The 15,863-nt window shown below is 43.7% G+C and overlaps 5 protein-coding genes and 1 long non-coding RNA gene across 8 annotated transcripts; 4 read left to right on the plus strand and 2 right to left on the minus strand.

The window, feature by feature from the left end:
- Nucleotides 1–54: 54 nt before the first annotated feature.
- On the plus strand, nt 55–1,185 carry LOC108113368 (exosome complex exonuclease RRP42). Its single transcript, XM_017223935.2, has 4 exons — nt 55–173; nt 221–417; nt 470–635; nt 687–1,185. Exons 1-4 carry the CDS (start codon nt 117–119, stop codon nt 1,155–1,157), a joined length of 891 nt encoding a protein of 296 aa, XP_017079424.1. The 5' UTR covers nt 55–116; the 3' UTR covers nt 1,158–1,185.
- LOC108113369 (ER membrane protein complex subunit 7 homolog) lies at nt 1,170–2,213 on the minus strand. The gene is made up of 4 exons (XM_017223936.1): nt 1,822–2,213; nt 1,620–1,766; nt 1,431–1,559; nt 1,170–1,376 (listed from the first exon to the last, which is right to left on the minus strand). Exons 1-4 carry the CDS (start codon nt 2,152–2,154, stop codon nt 1,251–1,253), a joined length of 735 nt encoding a protein of 244 aa, XP_017079425.1. The 5' UTR covers nt 2,155–2,213; the 3' UTR covers nt 1,170–1,250.
- A 243-nt stretch (nt 2,214–2,456) lies between these two features.
- On the plus strand, nt 2,457–3,021 carry LOC108112448. Its single transcript, XR_001772653.1, has 2 exons — nt 2,457–2,509; nt 2,572–3,021. It is a non-coding gene; the product is annotated as an uncharacterized LOC108112448 (long non-coding RNA).
- Nucleotides 3,022–3,176: 155 nt separating this feature from the next.
- On the plus strand, nt 3,177–9,933 carry LOC108113018 (putative ferric-chelate reductase 1 homolog). Of its 2 annotated transcripts, none has more exons than XM_017223442.1 (8): nt 3,177–3,297; nt 7,205–7,684; nt 7,754–8,085; nt 8,147–8,298; nt 8,356–8,977; nt 9,044–9,156; nt 9,349–9,504; nt 9,566–9,933. In XM_017223442.1, the coding sequence occupies exons 2-8, from the start codon at nt 7,215–7,217 to the stop codon at nt 9,683–9,685; spliced, it is 1,965 nt and encodes a 654-aa protein (XP_017078931.1). In that variant the 5' UTR covers nt 3,177–3,297; nt 7,205–7,214; the 3' UTR covers nt 9,686–9,933. The 2 variants fall into 2 exon arrangements, with proteins under 2 accessions (XP_017078931.1, XP_017078932.1); XM_017223443.1 differs by having other exon boundaries at nt 9,376–9,504.
- On the minus strand, nt 9,876–13,338 carry LOC108113017 (FAS-associated factor 1). 2 transcript variants are annotated; one of them, XM_017223440.2, is made up of 13 exons: nt 13,168–13,338; nt 12,950–13,018; nt 12,624–12,858; nt 12,422–12,550; nt 12,178–12,367; nt 11,920–12,121; nt 11,650–11,857; nt 11,441–11,586; nt 11,229–11,383; nt 11,026–11,171; nt 10,691–10,965; nt 10,510–10,629; nt 9,876–10,453 (listed from the first exon to the last, which is right to left on the minus strand). In XM_017223440.2, exons 1-13 carry the CDS (start codon nt 13,204–13,206, stop codon nt 10,295–10,297), a joined length of 2,073 nt encoding a protein of 690 aa, XP_017078929.1. In that variant the 5' UTR covers nt 13,207–13,338; the 3' UTR covers nt 9,876–10,294. The 2 variants fall into 2 exon arrangements, with proteins under 2 accessions (XP_017078929.1, XP_017078928.1); XM_017223439.2 differs by having other exon boundaries at nt 12,422–12,565.
- Nucleotides 13,339–13,860: 522 nt separating this feature from the next.
- LOC108112414 lies at nt 13,861–15,429 on the plus strand. The gene is made up of 6 exons (XM_017222256.1): nt 13,861–14,086; nt 14,161–14,283; nt 14,341–14,487; nt 14,763–14,880; nt 14,938–15,107; nt 15,210–15,429. The coding sequence occupies exons 1-6, from the start codon at nt 13,888–13,890 to the stop codon at nt 15,386–15,388; spliced, it is 936 nt and encodes a 311-aa protein (XP_017077745.1). The 5' UTR covers nt 13,861–13,887; the 3' UTR covers nt 15,389–15,429.
- The last annotated feature ends 434 nt before the right edge of the window (nt 15,430–15,863 follow it).

A 15,863-nucleotide genomic window follows, 5' to 3' on the forward strand; every position in this document is an offset into this window, starting at 1 on the left:
ACAATGGTTAAAAATGCTTCAGCTTTCGCATTTACAATCGATATTTGGTAGTAGTATCAAAAATCATCGGCCGCGGCACATGTTGAGTTTGTTTTGTTTATGAAATTAGGATTAATATGGCTTATGTTGCACTGAGTGAGGCTGAAAAAACCTATATATTGCACGGTGTAGAGGTGAGTTAGTTTGAAATTTTCGGCTTACCTTTATAATTTGTTTGAAGGATGATTTTCGCTGCGACGGACGTTCTCGACGGGATTACCGGCCCATGGAACTCGAAACCGGACTGGTAAGTAACGCTAGTGGCTCTGCTCGCTTGCGTCTGGCTAACACAGATATCTTGGTGGGCGTGAAAACGGAGATTGATGTTCCCAATCCGTTAACGCCGGAATTCGGCAAACTGGAGTTTTTTGTGGATTGGTATGAAGAATGTATATTTGGTCGAATATATAAAAACATAAAAATATTTCAGCTCTGCTAATGCAACGCCAGAGTTTGAGGGACGCGGAGGTTCAGATTTGGCTCAAGAACTAGTGCTGTCCTTGCAGAACGCCTACGAATCACCACTGGCCTTCGACTACCGCACCTTGTGCCTCATTCCAGGTCAGCAGTGTTGGAAACTCTACATAGATATCTTGGTATGGCAATAATCGGCCTTGATATTCTAGTCTTATAATGTACCATTCTAGATTTTGGAGTGCGGCGGAAATCTCCATGACGCAGTCTCCCTGGCCGCGAAGGCGGCATTGTTTAACACCAAGTTACCTAGGGTGACGGCAACATTGTTGGATGCCGGCATCACAGACCTCATCATATCAGACAACCCGTACGACTGCACCCGTATAGGGATTGAGACTGTCCCGCTTTTGGTTACTGTTTGCAAGATCGGCGATTATTGCCTTGTGGATCCATCGGCAGAGGAGGAAGTCTGCAGCACAGTTAGCGTGGTTGTGTCAGTGTCAATGCGCAATGGAAAGGCATTCCTTTCGGGCACCCACTTGACCGGTGGCGGCGCCATGCACCGGGACACAATGCGCAACTGTCTTCAATTGGGCCTGTCCATTGGAGAACACCTAAATCACTTGCTCACTAAGATGTTAAATCTGGAGCAGGAACGCGTTGGACCGAAGCGACCGCAAACCGTTGGGTTTCTTAAATAAAGAAGCCGTGGCTTATAATGAAAATGTACTATTTACTCAAACTGACTTAAGTTGAGCTCGATGGCTCTTTTTTGGCTTAAGGCTAAACACGATCTACTGTTCCTTGCGCTTCTTGGTCTGCCTCGCGGCCGGAGCGGGTTTTTTCTCCTTGGGTTCGGGCTGTTTGCCAGTCAGCAGAGATGTTAGCATTTCGCTGATTTCGGGCATGTCGTTGCCCATCTGTGAAACACAAAATTGTTTTTATAATTTTAAAGGTAAATAAATCTGACTTACCTTAGGGAACTGCAAATTGTCGATCTCCTTCTTGGTCTCAGGATCGTTGATCATCTTGGGAAGGACCAACATGAGCAGTAGGGGCAGGACCATCATCAGCACCATAGGGCTGAACAGGAAGTCGGTAATCTGTCACAACAAATCAAGAAGTTAGATTCACGATTTAAAAATCTTGAGTGTTAGATTTACCTTCCACTGCTCTCTGGTCTGGAAATACTTGAAAGGCATCAGGGGCTTCACACGCAGTGGATAGGGCACCTGCATAATTTGAGCCGGCTGGACAAAGTTCACTTTGCGAGCTCGGAACTTTCCCTTCGGATTGATCTCGACGCGCACCTATAGGGTGGATTTTTGATTAAATGATGAATCTTAACAGGATTTCTATTTTTACCGGCTCATAGAACACATCTGGGTGGTGGACATCCAGGATATAGCTTCCGGAGGGAACTCCGCTAATCATGAATTGACCATCCTCGCGGACGAATCCCTTGAACTCGCCGTCATTGATGGATAGGGTAACCTCCGTTTGCCACTTGGGAATATCCTTGTTCTCCGGAGCACCTCGTCCACCTTGAGCCGGTGGAAAAATGGAATCGGGAGGGGAAACTCGTCCTTCGATTGTGTACAGGCCGGAGATCTCGTCCACCAGTTCATCCTGGCCAATGACAACCTCGCAGTTAACTAGGGCGAAAAGCGCCGTGAAAATAAGTAACTTTAAGCACATTCTCTAGCCCAATTTGATTTTTTCCACTAATTTTTCAATTATCAGCCGACAATGTGACCGTTATTGGGTTGGCGAAAAATAACAATTTTAGGGCTGGATAATTTTCTTAAAAATCATTTATAAAGTAAATTTATATTAAACCTTTTTTTTTAATTAAATAAATTATTAAAAAATCAAAAATTAAATTTTTTAAATAAGTTGTCTTTTGTTGTAAGCAATTCCGTTTGGCTTAATGGCGGGTTAGAAAAATGTCGACACAGTAGCCTGGAATAACTAAAGCATTTTCATTTTTAAAGGGATCCCTTGCCTTTCTTAGTATAGCTAACGCGCTCAGAAAGAAACAATCAATTTTAGAGTAAAAATATTTATAAAAAACTATTCGATAAGAATATATATTTTAATAAAACATATTCTCAGGTGAAATCGGTGTACTACAAATGGCGCCCGTAAATAAAAGCAAAGAACGAAATGCTATTTTGTCCCATCCGGTATGGTCCTGGCATAAGACGTTTCCTTATGCTGTAAGATGCTATCCTCTGGATCCTTTCGACTTCGGAAATTTTAGCGAGCAAGCTAAGATGATTACCAAGAACCTAAAAGTTCAAAGAATCCTTTCCAAAAAATATCGGCATTCAAGGACTTTGATCAAACGTCTGATACGCGAGGTCCGAAAAATCAAGAAAATTCTCAAAATTTCAAATTTCGATAGCAAGCCTCGGAATAATCCCAGACATTGAATCGAAACCTCTTAAAAAGTTGGGATGCTCCAAAGTAAACCAAAAAAATGAAAAACTGTTTACTCCGCTTTATACACATGTAAAACAAAAACTTTGCTGATAAAATAAATTTAAAAATGTTCTGCGGAAAGTTAGTGAAATATTTCTAAACCAGTTTCTCTGATGAACGCAAAGAGCTCAATAGCTCGCGGTTTGAGATATCGCTGTTTTGACTTAACTATCGTAACACGACCGAAGCATTTATATTTCTTTCCAGCTTTTTTAGGCGCTTTCCGACGTCTTTTTCAGTCGTTGGCGGCAATTCGTTGCGTTCGGTACCTTGCTATTTCCAAGCGGTTGATTGGACAAAACTAAGAGCTATAAGAGTTCGAAGTGATTTTTCGAATATTGTTGTCAGCGATTTTAGGTTAGTGCGTGCTTTGTCAAACGGGTTTTGAGTTATTCGCAATGAATGGCGATGGAGTTCTACTGGGCGCAGGTGTGCCCATGATCAATAAGTGCCACATACCACATGCAATATGCAATATAACAACGTGAAACATACTCATCGAAAGTGAAGCTCAAGCTGAACTACAATCTTTAGGTTTAACTTTTAGATCTCCTGGTGTATATATGCAATGTCAATGGGATATCAAACTTGAAGCTGATCCCCTAATCAATCCATAAAAATTCCAAAGTTGCTGCTGTGTTTTTGTTTCTATCCACTTGAACTGTGTCGCATGTACAGTGAAACCGGTTTCAGTAATTTTAATGATGCTGAGATCACAGTTCCCCCTCCACCCTCTTTCGGTAGACTTGCATAGATTTATGTTTATTTTTTTTCGCACACACATTTCAATGGCAAGACGCAATGCAAGTCTTCTAGCACAATGGCAGTGGTTAATTAATTAAGCAGCAACTGAAATAGTGAGTGATGTCAAGCGTCGCGCCTGCGCAAAGTTGGTGATGTAAACAAGTCGCGGCGGAAAATTGGTGAAAACAAAACGAACGAACTTATTCGGGGGTAATCACGGTACGTGCCCTGGTCCCTTTATAGGAATTGGCACACTCGCGGCCATGAGTTCAATAGCTTATGCAATTCGCTGTTGATAAATCAACGGTGACAGTAGTCACTTTCTACGTATAAAACTGCTCAATAGTTATAATTAATGACAACAATTGGTACAGTTTTTTGTTATGGCCTAACTCATCGACGATTTCCTCGATCTGCGACTCGTGATGTCATCTAATGGAGGTTTTATGTGCATACCATGAATCAATATTCAAGTCGTTAAGGCTCTTTACTCGGCCCCCCGCTAGCACAGTTTACGCATTTTACGCGGTTTTTCAGAGAACACCTGTTTGGATCTCAAACAATTAATTTGCACTACGTTTGAAATATGTTTGGTTGTAAGCTTGGAAATTTTATGTGGAATAATCACATTTTTCCTAATTGGTTTGAATTTGTGTATACTCTTTGTGGTAACCGTAACACAAATGTTCTGTTTTGTGATTAACTTCCCTTATCTTATAATAAACGTTACCCAAGAATCGCTCAAAAATGAACTATATAAAATCAACATTACGGCATATAGTCAGTCTATCGCTTGATTAAACATTAATCTATAACACCTTCTTTGACATATGTCAATCACTATCTTTCGCCAAATGTTGATCAATCTTACCATGTAAGCATAGAGGCAACCTGGAGCCTCAGTACCCTCAGTGATTGGTTTCTTTAGTGAGTTTACCTTCTGGATGGAAGGGTATAGTGCTTGGATTCGCTGGAACTGCGCACTACAGGCTTGTTGTTAACCCAGTTTACACAGGTTCTGGCACGCGATGTCCGTCCAAGATTGCTGCAACGCAAGGAAATTGGTTGACCACCTTGACCAACAGCCCACATACCAAAAGCATGCCCCTCGAACTCTTTTACTGGGGTCAAAAGTCAATAGTTGGCGTGTGGTACAAAATTACCCAGAAATAGTCCACCCAGCATGGTTAATAGATGATAAAGCGAAAATAATGTGTAGATATACCCTTATTTCTTGGTCTGATTGGGCCATAATCTAACGGACTAAGCAAAGTCAAGAGCACTCTTATAAACTTACAGGCGTTTGCCAATTATGAGAATTTACGCAATTCGTGAAGTGGATGATTCAGCAATCTGCAGCAAACAACCTGAAGTGGTCACCATCTCAGGAAAGCAAATTAAATCGAGTCGTTTACCTTTTTTACGCGATCTACATACCTTTCGCATTGATCGAAGCAATTAGAGTTGGACTGTCAAATTCGTACGAGTGGATATTTCGTGTAGACACACACCGACGGCATTCAAATTGCGATTATTTTTTGTATGAGTTTCAAAACTGGCTTTTTAACAAGGGCATGGCAAGCTCTATGTGTGTAATGCATATATATGAATGCTATATATATACGATGTATGTATATACCATATATACCCCTCACAATGAGCATGTTAGAGTCAAGTGTTCGGGCCCACATAATGGCTCATTGTTGTTGTGGAAAAGTCGCTAATCAGTTTTGTCTCACGTTCAAAAACAAAAGCCGAGTCCAAGTTGAATTTTCAGAGTCGTGGTTATATGGGTAGGCCATTGGCTATATAGCGCAGAAAACTTATTAATGTGCCAAGAATTTAATGGAAAGCATTTATCGCTGCTGCTATGCCACGGCAGCTGGTGAAATTTCATTTCTCTGTTTTCACTTTACCTTCTACAGAGTGCGAACTACCAGATACATTTGTCTGTGCGTACTCACCGCAGTAGGTATTTAGGTGTATACCTAAAAGATACCGAAGGTCTAGGTGAATGCTTTTTAGATAAATCACTCACAATCAATAATTTTAACTTTCAAGGTCTGATAAATATGAACACCCATTGTGCGGTTCTTAAAAGACCCAAAACCCAAAAGTCCAACAACCAGCGGCCAAAATATGGTCAAAACAATGACTGTATCGAGCTAAAGCTCAGGCCGCGTTTTAATTAACATTTTACTGGCAATTCAAAGAAAGGCAAATTAATTTAAAACACAAAAACACTCATATATGGCCGCTGAGATACATGAGCTATAAACCTCGTCAAGGTTAATCGTAAATGCTTTCAAATTCAAGTTCAATTCGAATTCTTGACATGGAGCGGGATAAATATGTAGAGACTTTCATACAGAATGGAGATACAGATACCTGTGAGGTTGTCGATGAATCACTTCAGTCGTTTGTATTCCCACCGCACTTGGGAAAGTCCCAGGCACATAATGTATTCTGCCCACTCACTTCCTCATTGATCTTGATCAAGGCTTGGATTGGGCGATCACAACGAAAGCAAAAGTCATCTTCTGACTCACAAGGGAACTGACCTCGTTAATATTTTTTTAACCTGCGAATAAAAACATTTTGTTGACCAAGTAAGAAGTAGCACCCGTAACCCGTAAATCCCCATGACGAAACGAGTGCAGCAGAAAATAATAAAGCGATTTGCTTACGTGCAATAAAAGTTAATCGTTAATTTATGGCCCCAAATAGCGGGTAATTATCTTAACTAGCCATTAGCTCGATTTATAAGCTTATGCGTAATATTTTGCAGTTTTGCAGTTATTAGGAATAATACGCATACGCAGCGAAGCCTGACGACCAGCGATATTCCCAAAGTGATAAGCGCTGAGTGGCTAGCAAACTGAAAGCTAAACGGTGTTAAGCGATACGTCCGCCTCTAAATATAACCATATCGGGGGGACCCAATCTCTACCAGAGTCGGAAGCATTTCTAATTAAATGAGTGCAGCATAATTTGCTGGAAAGTTTTCTTGGAGTCTGCTGGCTAACAATGTTAGACGTTGGTATACTCCTGGTATAGAGTTCTTTGAATTACCTTCAGGAAGTAAATATCTTATGGCAAAACTTTTCAAATATTTAAGAGAGCTGTTTCTTAAAGAGATTCTAATATAATTTATAATATTTATCATAACTTACCAATAACTCATAAGTCCATTCAGGGTATTTGAAGTGCCCACCCATGCAGTAGTTATAGATACTTTGATCGTTATCAAATATGTAGATGCACAGATACATTCGCAGTTCATTGTTTGCGGGTTCGCTGAAAACGTGCCCCCGATAAGCGGGGTAGCAATTATTTATGCCATGGTAATTAAACAGACGACAGAAGATGGAAATGACGAATGTCTGACGAGGGCTTCAGATAGTTTGTCTCGGGGGCAGTAGGAAACAAAGGGGAACGGAAGCCGGGACACGGTTCGCTTCTGATCACTCAATTTCCATTCGATACCAACCAACTCTAACCGGCATTGTCTGCTCAACAGGTGCTTCACGATGACGCGGCCGCTGACGATACGGAGTTGGCTGACGCTGATGACGGCGCTCTTGGCGGTGGCCACCTGGCCGGATCCGGGCCAGAGTCTCCCGCAAGGTGCTCCGGAAACGGTGTGCGACACCATGCTGCCGTTTCACTCCGGCGGTAGTGTGCTGCCACAAAATAGCGTTTCGCCCTTCAGCGTAGAGACCTCCTCCTCGACCCTTGGCCAGGGTCAAACTCTTCGCGTGGATCTTACGGGCGTACCAGCGGGCTTGAGTTTTGGTGGCTACATGATCCAGGCAAGGAATCGTAACCCACCGTATCAGATCGTTGGTCAATTTGGACCTGCCCGTGATGGCACCATCAAACTGATGAACTGCGAAAACTCAGTAAATAACTCGGCTACTCATAGCAATGCTGGCCCCAAGCAGCAAGTTCTCCTGGAGTGGCAATCTCCAGTGGACTTCCTCGGTCAGGTGGTCTTCAAGTAAGTCAATTGGCTTTTTAATATACATACATATAATGATAATGAGTATAATGAATATGTAACTCTCAGTGCTACAATTGCCCAGAGTTATAATGAATTCTGGGTGGGAGTGCCTTCCCAGCCTGTTCAGATAGTCCGTCGTGATGTGTCGGCACCTACACTGCCCACTCAGAGTCCTTCTGCCGCTTCAGGAACCACCCGTGCTCCCTATGTTCCGCCTAACTACGTGGCACCTAACAACGTGGCTGCAGTTTCTGCGGATCCCATATACAATGGCTGCGGACAGAGCAAAAACTGCTTTGGTTTCCCAGACGGTTGCGTGGCATCCAAGACCTGCACATCCATCACCGTGGTTACGGTAAGGGGGGATGTCTTCGAGTTCGAGATTCAGTCTGGAAAAGGTGAGTCACAAGTTGTTTTCTATCTAGTTCTGCTCTTATTCTTCTTCTATCATTTTTCCAGGAACAAATGCCGCTTACGTTGCTGTGGGTCTTTCCGATGATGCTAAGATGGGTGACGACTTGACCACCGAGTGTGTACCAGAGAATGGAAGGGTCAATCTTTATTCTTCCTTGACTTCAGCTTCTCCTTATGCGGCTGTGAGATCTAGTGTGGTAAGTTGGGAGTTCCTTATCAGAAAATATGAGTATTCATTGCATACTTTTTCTCAGAGTCAAAACTCAGCCCGTCTTCTGGACGCCTCCATTGTAGATGGTGTGATTTACTGCCGCGTACAAAGGGATGCAGTGACTAATGTCCAGGGCCGCACCTTTGACCTGCGCAACGGCAAATACCATCTACTCGTAGCATCCGGCAGCAGCCTTAAGGAGAACAGTGTGGGCTACCATGACATTGGACGCTTGCCGTCAGCACAGGCAATCAATTTGGCGGAGGTTCAGGATTTGGGCGGTTCTAGCAAGCTGTTGGTGCAGCTCCACGGAGCTTTCATGATTGCTGCTTGGATTGGAACCACATCTTTGGGCATAATTTTCGCACGCTATTTCAAGCAGACGTGGGTGGGCAGCCAAAGCTGCGGCAAAGATCAATGGTTTGCTTGGCATCGCCTTCTCATGGTTACCACCTGGTCGCTAACGATTGCAGCGTACGTGCTTATCTGGGTGGAGCTAAAGAGGGCAGTGTGGCATGCTCACTCGATAATCGGTCTGATCACGGTGATCCTGTGCTTCATCCAGCCCATTGGAGCCCTTTTCCGACCAGGACCCAACGATAAGAAGCGGCCATACTTCAATTGGGGGCATTGGCTGGGCGGTAACTTGGCCCACATCCTGGGAAGTAAGTTCAGAGATCAGAGATCAGGGATCACCCCAACTGATGTATAATACCCTGTCTCCATTGCAGTTGTCACCATCTTCTTCTCTGTAAAACTACCAAAGGCAGAGCTGCCCGAGTGGATGGACTGGATCCTGGTCGGCTTCGTGGTGGTGCACGTATTAGTCCACCTGATATTCTCAGTAAGTGAATTGTTCACTGGTGGTTCGGTTTTCCCCTTTCATGTGACCCTGAAATGTACAAAGAGTAGACCCTGCATCGCCTGCCTGTACAGTGGTTCTAGTTGTGTCATTAAAAGTTCATTCATTCGATACTAATTCATCTGTCACCCATCATCCCCTTGAGAACTCGTGCCTACGTCCCTTAACATGTAGATCGGCTTGTGTTTTAATCATTGGCAGATTGCGGGCATGGCTTCAGAACGTCATCTAAGCCAGCGAGCGAACACCTTCCAAATGGGCGATATGTCTCATCATCAGCAGCATGCCATGCGGAATGGCATGAGCATGGAGCGGAAGATGGATGCTCCGGTGAGTATAGCTTCTGTATGTAAATACATAATCCTATAATCCGGTGATTCCCCTTTTTTAGTACGCGGCAATGCGCAAGGGATTGCTGGGAGTTTATGGCGTTGTTCTACTTCTCTTCGTTGTGGTGCTGATCTTGCTGGTGGTGCTGGCGCCCATCGAACAATTCCTGGGCAAGTCCTAGGCGCCCAATCTGAATGTTTCAGGACACGTCCCCCTGTCCCCCTCCCAATACTCGTATCAGTTTTATGTGCTCATTGTTTAACCCCTTCCGCCCACGGCTCTGCCCTTGTCCCCCACCAAATCCCCCTGTTTCCCTTCCAGCGTTGTGTTGTTAAGTGTAATTAGGCGCATGTGTAACCTAGGGCGGAGCGTTCAGTACATGTTATATAATTTATTATTAATAAAATAAAACAAGCCAACATAAATGCAGTAATTTTGTTTCCTTTCTTTGCTCCTTTTCTTTATGCTGCGCTATATGCATATGTATATGTTTGCCGGTATTATCTGGTGCTGTGGCGTGCTGTTCGATCGATTGCATTGGATCTCCTATGTATATATTCAGTTGTATTCAGTTGTATAAAACCTTTACTCTAACTGCATCTAAACATTATCATTATCTTTAGATATAGATTTATATGTATGTATGTATGTGGTGTGTATGTTTTTTGTAAACTTTTTGCTTGCTCCGCTTAATTCAAATACGTAAATTATAGGTAACTCTACATTTCTCAAATATTAATGTGAAAACTAAACCCAATCGAACGAAACTTCTTTAAAATACCGAGCGAAATCATCGCTCCTCCAGGATGACCGTTTCCTGCGGATAGAGCTTGAGCATCTCTAATGTTTGGCTGCTCTCAATGGCCGTGAGATCGCGTCGCGGCCAACTGCTAATTAGTTTGTACTCCTCGATTAAAAATCCGTTGGCCGTTACAAAGTTGAGCAGATCCTGGATGAATACAAAGTTTTTAGGTATTCATTAAAATTTAATTCAGTGGAACATACCTGCAGGTTATTGTTAGTGAAGAATCGTCGTTCCAGAAAATCGCCCGTGGGTTTGCGCACACGGATCTTTGAAGTACCAGCTTCCTGCTCGGACGGCTCCTGAGGTAGTGATTGTTGAGCCTAAGGGGTGGATTTTTTAAAAAAATTTTTTTATCTAGTTCCAGGAGCCTTCTTAACTTACAACTAATCTAATGGACTCGCGTCTAGCGTTTTCTTCGGCTCGCTCGGACTCTATTCGTTTTCTCTCAGCTAACTGAGCTGCTTCCTTCTGACGTTTGGCGGCATCCTTGGCCATGTCGGCCTGCAACGTTTCCTGGTAGGCCATGTCCTGCTCGGCTTTCACCTGATCACGGGCCGCTCGTTCATCCTCTTGACGTATTTCAACCTGAAGCTGTTCCTCGAACATCTCACAGGTTTCAATGAGCCTCGTAAGCAAATCATCCAGACCAATGTCACCTAAAAAAGTAAATAAATATTTTGAATGGAAAGTTTTTATGAGACATTCAGTGAACATACCATGAATCACAGATAAAACCTCGCAATTGCTGCCCAACTGTCGGCTCTTCCCCACCAGCATAATGGCCGGCAACTTGTCCAGCTTAATGTTCCTGGCCGTCATAGAGGCGTTGCTGCTTATGCAAGCGGTCAGCGAGGAAAGAAACCTACAGAATTATGGATTATTAATTAAATTACATAAAAAGACATCGAACACAACTTACATATCCTTGTTGCTCTCGTAAGTCATATCCCAACCATAAAGAACAAACTTCTCTTTGAAGGTTTGGATAATGCTCTCGTGTTTCATCAGTTGATCACAGAAAACGTTGATGAGAATGCTCTTGCCGTGATGCAAGTAAATAGCCAGCAGCTTACGCTAAAATTTACGAAAACTTAATGTGTATTCTCATGAGAAGTACATAACGAAAATTACCTCTTTGGCCGATCTGAGGCAGGCCAGCTGCTTGGCGCTTTCCAGACTGCCAACAAAAAAGTCTGGACATGGCTCACCATAACGCGCCTTGTAGTTCTCAACAAATTGCGTGGAGCCACTAGTTTCGTCATCGGTATTGTTTGGTACTGGAAAATCCAAATATAAATATATTACACTGCACGAGAAGTGTCAGTAATAAAGATGCTTACTTAAGTGTCTGTTTAGGGGCTGAGCGGGTGGCGAGTCAGTGAATATGTACTCGGCATTGTTGAAGTCCGTGGCATCCTCGAATTCATCCGCCGAGCTCTCGCTGTCCACGGTCACCACATCGAATGCATTGTGCTGGTTGGAATTTGTTTGAGGCGCCCGCGCTGTGCTGCGTACGGCAAATCTGTGCGACAGCTCTATTCCGGATTGCTAAAGGGATCAAAACATTAGTAAGCAACAAGTTTGAATTAATTATTTAAATTTCGTCTTACCGCCAGAGTGGTTTCATTTGTACAACCATTGGGCCAACCTGTCCACTCCTGGTGGCGAACTGGTATACTATTAATGTCGTACACGTTCATCTTCAACTCTTGCATTGTTGTTCGACCTGGCAGGTTAAGAGTGAGTGGACTTCCCGTCTCAAACTGTATGAGAATGGTGAAGGTCTTATCAACTCGTTGCGTCACTTCATCCCTGCAATAGTTTAAATAGGTTACAAACATTTTAAGTTATTTTCCTTCTGAACTCACTGTTCGGTATCCATGAAACCGTCATCGGTGAGATCCACCAGGATCAATTCGTTTTCCGGGGCGAGATCCAAGTTGCATATACGAGTTCCCAGCTGCTGGGCATCACTAGCCTTGGACGGCGGCCAGCCGCGAATGGCTTGCCTGCACACCGGTACACTGGTCTCGTCGAAGATTTTGCGTTTGAGTTGCTCTAATAAAAGGGTTTATCACTAAAACGAAATGTATGGTTCCAGCTAATTCTTACCAACAGTGGCCTCCGAGGGCAATCGGATCTGGTAGAGCTGCTGGTTGAAGTGGATATTGAAGGCGATCACGTTCTGGTTGTTGTTCTGGCTTGATGCAGGGTCCAGGTTGATGCTGGACGTCAGCTGGGCTAGCAATTGTGACGCTATAGTAGATATGTTTCAAGTCAAGGCACAAATGCGGCGCAATCATGTTAAACTCACTGGGAAATCTCTGCTGGAGGTGCGGCTGATTAAGATTAAGGTTCTGGTTGTGGTTCTGCAGGGCGGCAGCATAGAATCCCGAAGAATTCGAAGTTCCAGGCAGCTCATCGTAACCAGGCGGCCGAAAGCCGTTGGTGCTCTCCACGGGATTCCTAGTTGGGGCCTCCATCTGCTGGATAGGATGAGGGCTGGCCAGTGGCGCATCCTCGTGCGGCATCACCCGACTCAGTGCGTCCTGTAAAGGGACAACGCAATTAGGACCACGCATGTGCGGAGATGGGAAACCCAACAGGCAAAGCAGGAGAACAAAGGATTTGTGCACTCACCATCAGGTTCCAGTCTGCGGCCTCCAAATGGGAGAAGGCCTCGCCCACATCGTCGATGCCTGTGATGTTCTGCGGAAGACCAAAAAGCGTACCATATAGTATTTCGATATTGGAACTATCTGACAAAGTCACCCACACACCACCAAAAAGGCACACGCATCGCAATGTGCGCAGCGAAATTGAAATAATTCCTGGTAGTTTATGATGAAATGCATTACCTGAAAGCTGGCCAGGGTATCTTCCTTGTTCTCCGACATTGGAAAGGCTTGTGGTTCTCTTTATTTAGCCGATAAACTGTGCTCTAAACTCTAACGATTTTCACTACAAAAAATTACACAAAGAAAAAGTGGCAGGTCAGTGTGACCAGTTGGCAATAGGCGTTTAATGCGGAGTAACGCAAGCTCTGTTAACGGCACATTGCATTTATATTTTTGATTAATTTAAATTATTCTCCTTTTTTTATACTTATTGTTTATTAGATATTGAATAATTTTGATGACAAACGACACACTGGATGTGGGACAAGAAATATAACTCTTAAATTTTAACTCTGTTAACCGTAACCGAGTAATGTTAATTTCAAACTATAAGGCGCGAAAATCGTAGCAAATTTGAAATCTTCAAAAGGATACGGTTTTACAAGACTTCCAACGGATATACATATATGTGTATATCTTGAATTCTCACCAAAACTGAAAGCCAATCCTTCAATCTGCGAAATTTATTCAGCTGTAAATTGTGATTAATATGAGAAACTTTATACTTTGCCCCCCGGGGACGAATAAAAGAGCCGGACTCGCCCCCGCTTTACCGAGCGAACAAATGCGGCTCAATTAATCTTCATGAAGTGGCGAAATCAAAGATGCGGTCCGATGTTACTTCGAGGTAGTCAGGATAAAAGTGTAGTATAGAAGCCTCCGGACTGGTAAGCTGACAACATGTTGCTTGTGGGCCTGAAATACACTCTGATACTGGCCATTAGCTGTTGTTCCCTGATCCCCATCAATGGAGTTGGTACACAAACTGACCAGGAGCTGCCGCATCGCATCTACCGACTTCTGTACGGACTCTCCGACGGACGCAGCCTGAGCGCCAGCTCCATATTCGCCCTGCTGCTATCCCAGTTCCTGATAAAACGTAAGCCCAATGAACCGTATACTCGCGATACGGATGACGGATGTGCGTATTTATTTATGCCCTGTCCATTGCAGAAAAACTACGCTACGTGGCGCCCACGCGTTACGAGAGGCAGCTCTACTACCATCTGCTGCACAGGATGGAGCACATTAGGGAGCGATCTGGATTGCTTCGCGAGCAGGGTGTTCAGGGGGATAGTATGTTTGTTTGCTACAACTTACTGCGTATTATTATTTATGGAAATTTCTTTGTAGTTCTAAACATTGCTCTTCAGAAGAATGTGTTACTTTTGCCTCCCTCATTGAGATTGGGGGAATTGGATGCCAACGCGGAGTACGAACAGTTAGCTGAGATCTACTCGAAAGTCGTCAACGAGGGACAGCTCAACAGGACACAATCGGGTGAGTAAGCCATACTTTATATTCTTATATTGGTTGGTCACAAATTAATAATAATTGTAGGGTAGTTAATAAGTGAGCTATCCTAAAACAAGCGAGCTCGAACGAATTTTTCAATGTACTAAAGATAAGATTGTTCATTCTTAACCAATTTAACCAATAGAGAAGAATAATTTATTGAAATATATAGTTTTTAAAGTAATTTAATACAATTATTAAAAATCAAAGGAAAAGTTCAAAAAATTCTTTTAAAATATATATTATTACAATATTTGCAGATCTCTGCCTGCGGGACATTGTGGAGTTAAAGCCCCCAAAATGCAAGCTGCTATCGTCGAAATGTTTGGAAATACTGGCCAATGATGCACCAGCATATGGATACCAGAGGACACACCAGTGAGTGATTATAAGTGTCTTCCCGTTATGACCCATCCAAGCTTAATCTTCTCCTAGGGTTCTTTTGCTCTATGTATTGCAGCACCAGGTGTGTGCCCCTCATCTCAGTCCACCGCAGGTGTACGAACTACTAGCCAGGAGTCAGTGCGATGAGGTGGAACGCGAACAGAACGCCATCCGGAGCCTGGGGCTGCCTGTCGCATATCGCGATCTGTATTTGGAGCAAGGTAAGCTTGGGTCACTGGGCTGTGGATGGTATATTAAGGGCTATCCTTGCTTGTATCACTGACACATATCTCTGCCACACATACGTATCTCTGACACCACAGCCACCATCTGCGGATTGTTTGGGTACAATGAGTTTGTCAACTGGCGCAACGTAATGGAAATTGGCAGCTGGCTGGAAGGGGATTCGCCGAAGGATATATTGGCTGCTGACGGAGATAGTCAGCACATAAGCGATTTGGCCTTGGTCTTCTATATAAATGCACTGCTGCTGCTGCATTAAGCCCCTAATCTATTGAACTCCTCCTTCCTCTTCCATAATTTTGCTGCTTGTGCTTGATAAGTTAATAAAGTACCGCTTATTGCTTTTATGGTTGTGTCGATTTCAGCAGTAGATTAGCTAATACTTTTGTTATTGAACTGCATCGCGGATGAGGAACTCTCAGTGGGTATGGGGACACTTGGAATGGAGTGGCGGAACGGAAACAACATTTGTAATGTGACACATTACTTGCGCTTGGCTGCCCGACTGATGGATATGCAGCAGGACGACAACAACGACGACAACACTTTCCATTACAAAATGCTCACACTGAAGTGGAATACTAATATTTGCCCTGACATACTCGAAAACATGGAAGCCGGAGCAGCGAAGCCCAAGGGCTTGCGGAAGGAAAGGGGTCGTCGGCTGGGTTTTGGGCTCTGACTTGTGGGTTCTGGGTTCAGGAGGTCCCCGGCTGGATATTAATGCCTCATTT

This window comes from Drosophila eugracilis, unplaced genomic scaffold, assembly GCF_018153835.1.
Source record: "Drosophila eugracilis isolate 14026-0451.02 unplaced genomic scaffold, ASM1815383v1 contig_90, whole genome shotgun sequence".
In the NCBI taxonomy this organism is placed as follows: Eukaryota; Metazoa; Arthropoda; class Insecta; order Diptera; family Drosophilidae; genus Drosophila; species Drosophila eugracilis.

Bases quoted from the DNA above. Each gene is read 5' to 3' on its own strand.
- LOC108113368 (XM_017223935.2), top strand. From the start codon at position 117: ATGGCTTATGTTGCACTGAGTGAGGCTGAAAAAACCTATATATTGCAC. The intron at 174-220 runs GTGAGTTAGTTT...ATTTGTTTGAAG, and splicing joins ATATATTGCACGGTGTAGAG to GATGATTTTCGCTGCGACGG. The intron at 636-686 runs GTATGGCAATAA...GTACCATTCTAG, and splicing joins AACTCTACATAGATATCTTG to ATTTTGGAGTGCGGCGGAAA.
- LOC108113017 (XM_017223439.2), bottom strand. From the start codon at position 13,206: ATGTCGGAGAACAAGGAAGATACCCTGGCCAGCTTTCAG. The intron at 13,019-13,167 runs GTAATGCATTTC...GGTCTTCCGCAG, and splicing joins ATACCCTGGCCAGCTTTCAG to AACATCACAGGCATCGACGA. The intron at 12,859-12,949 runs GTGAGTGCACAA...GTCCCTTTACAG, and splicing joins CCGCAGACTGGAACCTGATG to GACGCACTGAGTCGGGTGAT.
- LOC108113369 (XM_017223936.1), bottom strand. From the start codon at position 2,154: ATGTGCTTAAAGTTACTTATTTTCACGGCGCTTTTCGCCCTAGTTAAC. The intron at 1,767-1,821 runs GTAAAAATAGAA...TCCACCCTATAG, and splicing joins CAGATGTGTTCTATGAGCCG to GTGCGCGTCGAGATCAATCC. The intron at 1,560-1,619 runs GTAAATCTAACA...TTGTTGTGACAG, and splicing joins AGACCAGAGAGCAGTGGAAG to ATTACCGACTTCCTGTTCAG.
- LOC108112414 (XM_017222256.1), top strand. From the start codon at position 13,888: ATGTTGCTTGTGGGCCTGAAATACACTCTGATACTGGCCATTAGCTGT. The intron at 14,284-14,340 runs GTATGTTTGTTT...ATTTCTTTGTAG, and splicing joins GCAGGGTGTTCAGGGGGATA to TTCTAAACATTGCTCTTCAG. The intron at 14,488-14,762 runs GTGAGTAAGCCA...CAATATTTGCAG, and splicing joins GCTCAACAGGACACAATCGG to ATCTCTGCCTGCGGGACATT.
- LOC108113018 (XM_017223442.1), top strand. From the start codon at position 7,215: ATGACGCGGCCGCTGACGATACGGAGTTGGCTGACGCTGATGACGGCG. The intron at 8,086-8,146 runs GTGAGTCACAAG...TCATTTTTCCAG, and splicing joins CGAGATTCAGTCTGGAAAAG to GAACAAATGCCGCTTACGTT. The intron at 8,299-8,355 runs GTAAGTTGGGAG...ACTTTTTCTCAG, and splicing joins CGGCTGTGAGATCTAGTGTG to AGTCAAAACTCAGCCCGTCT.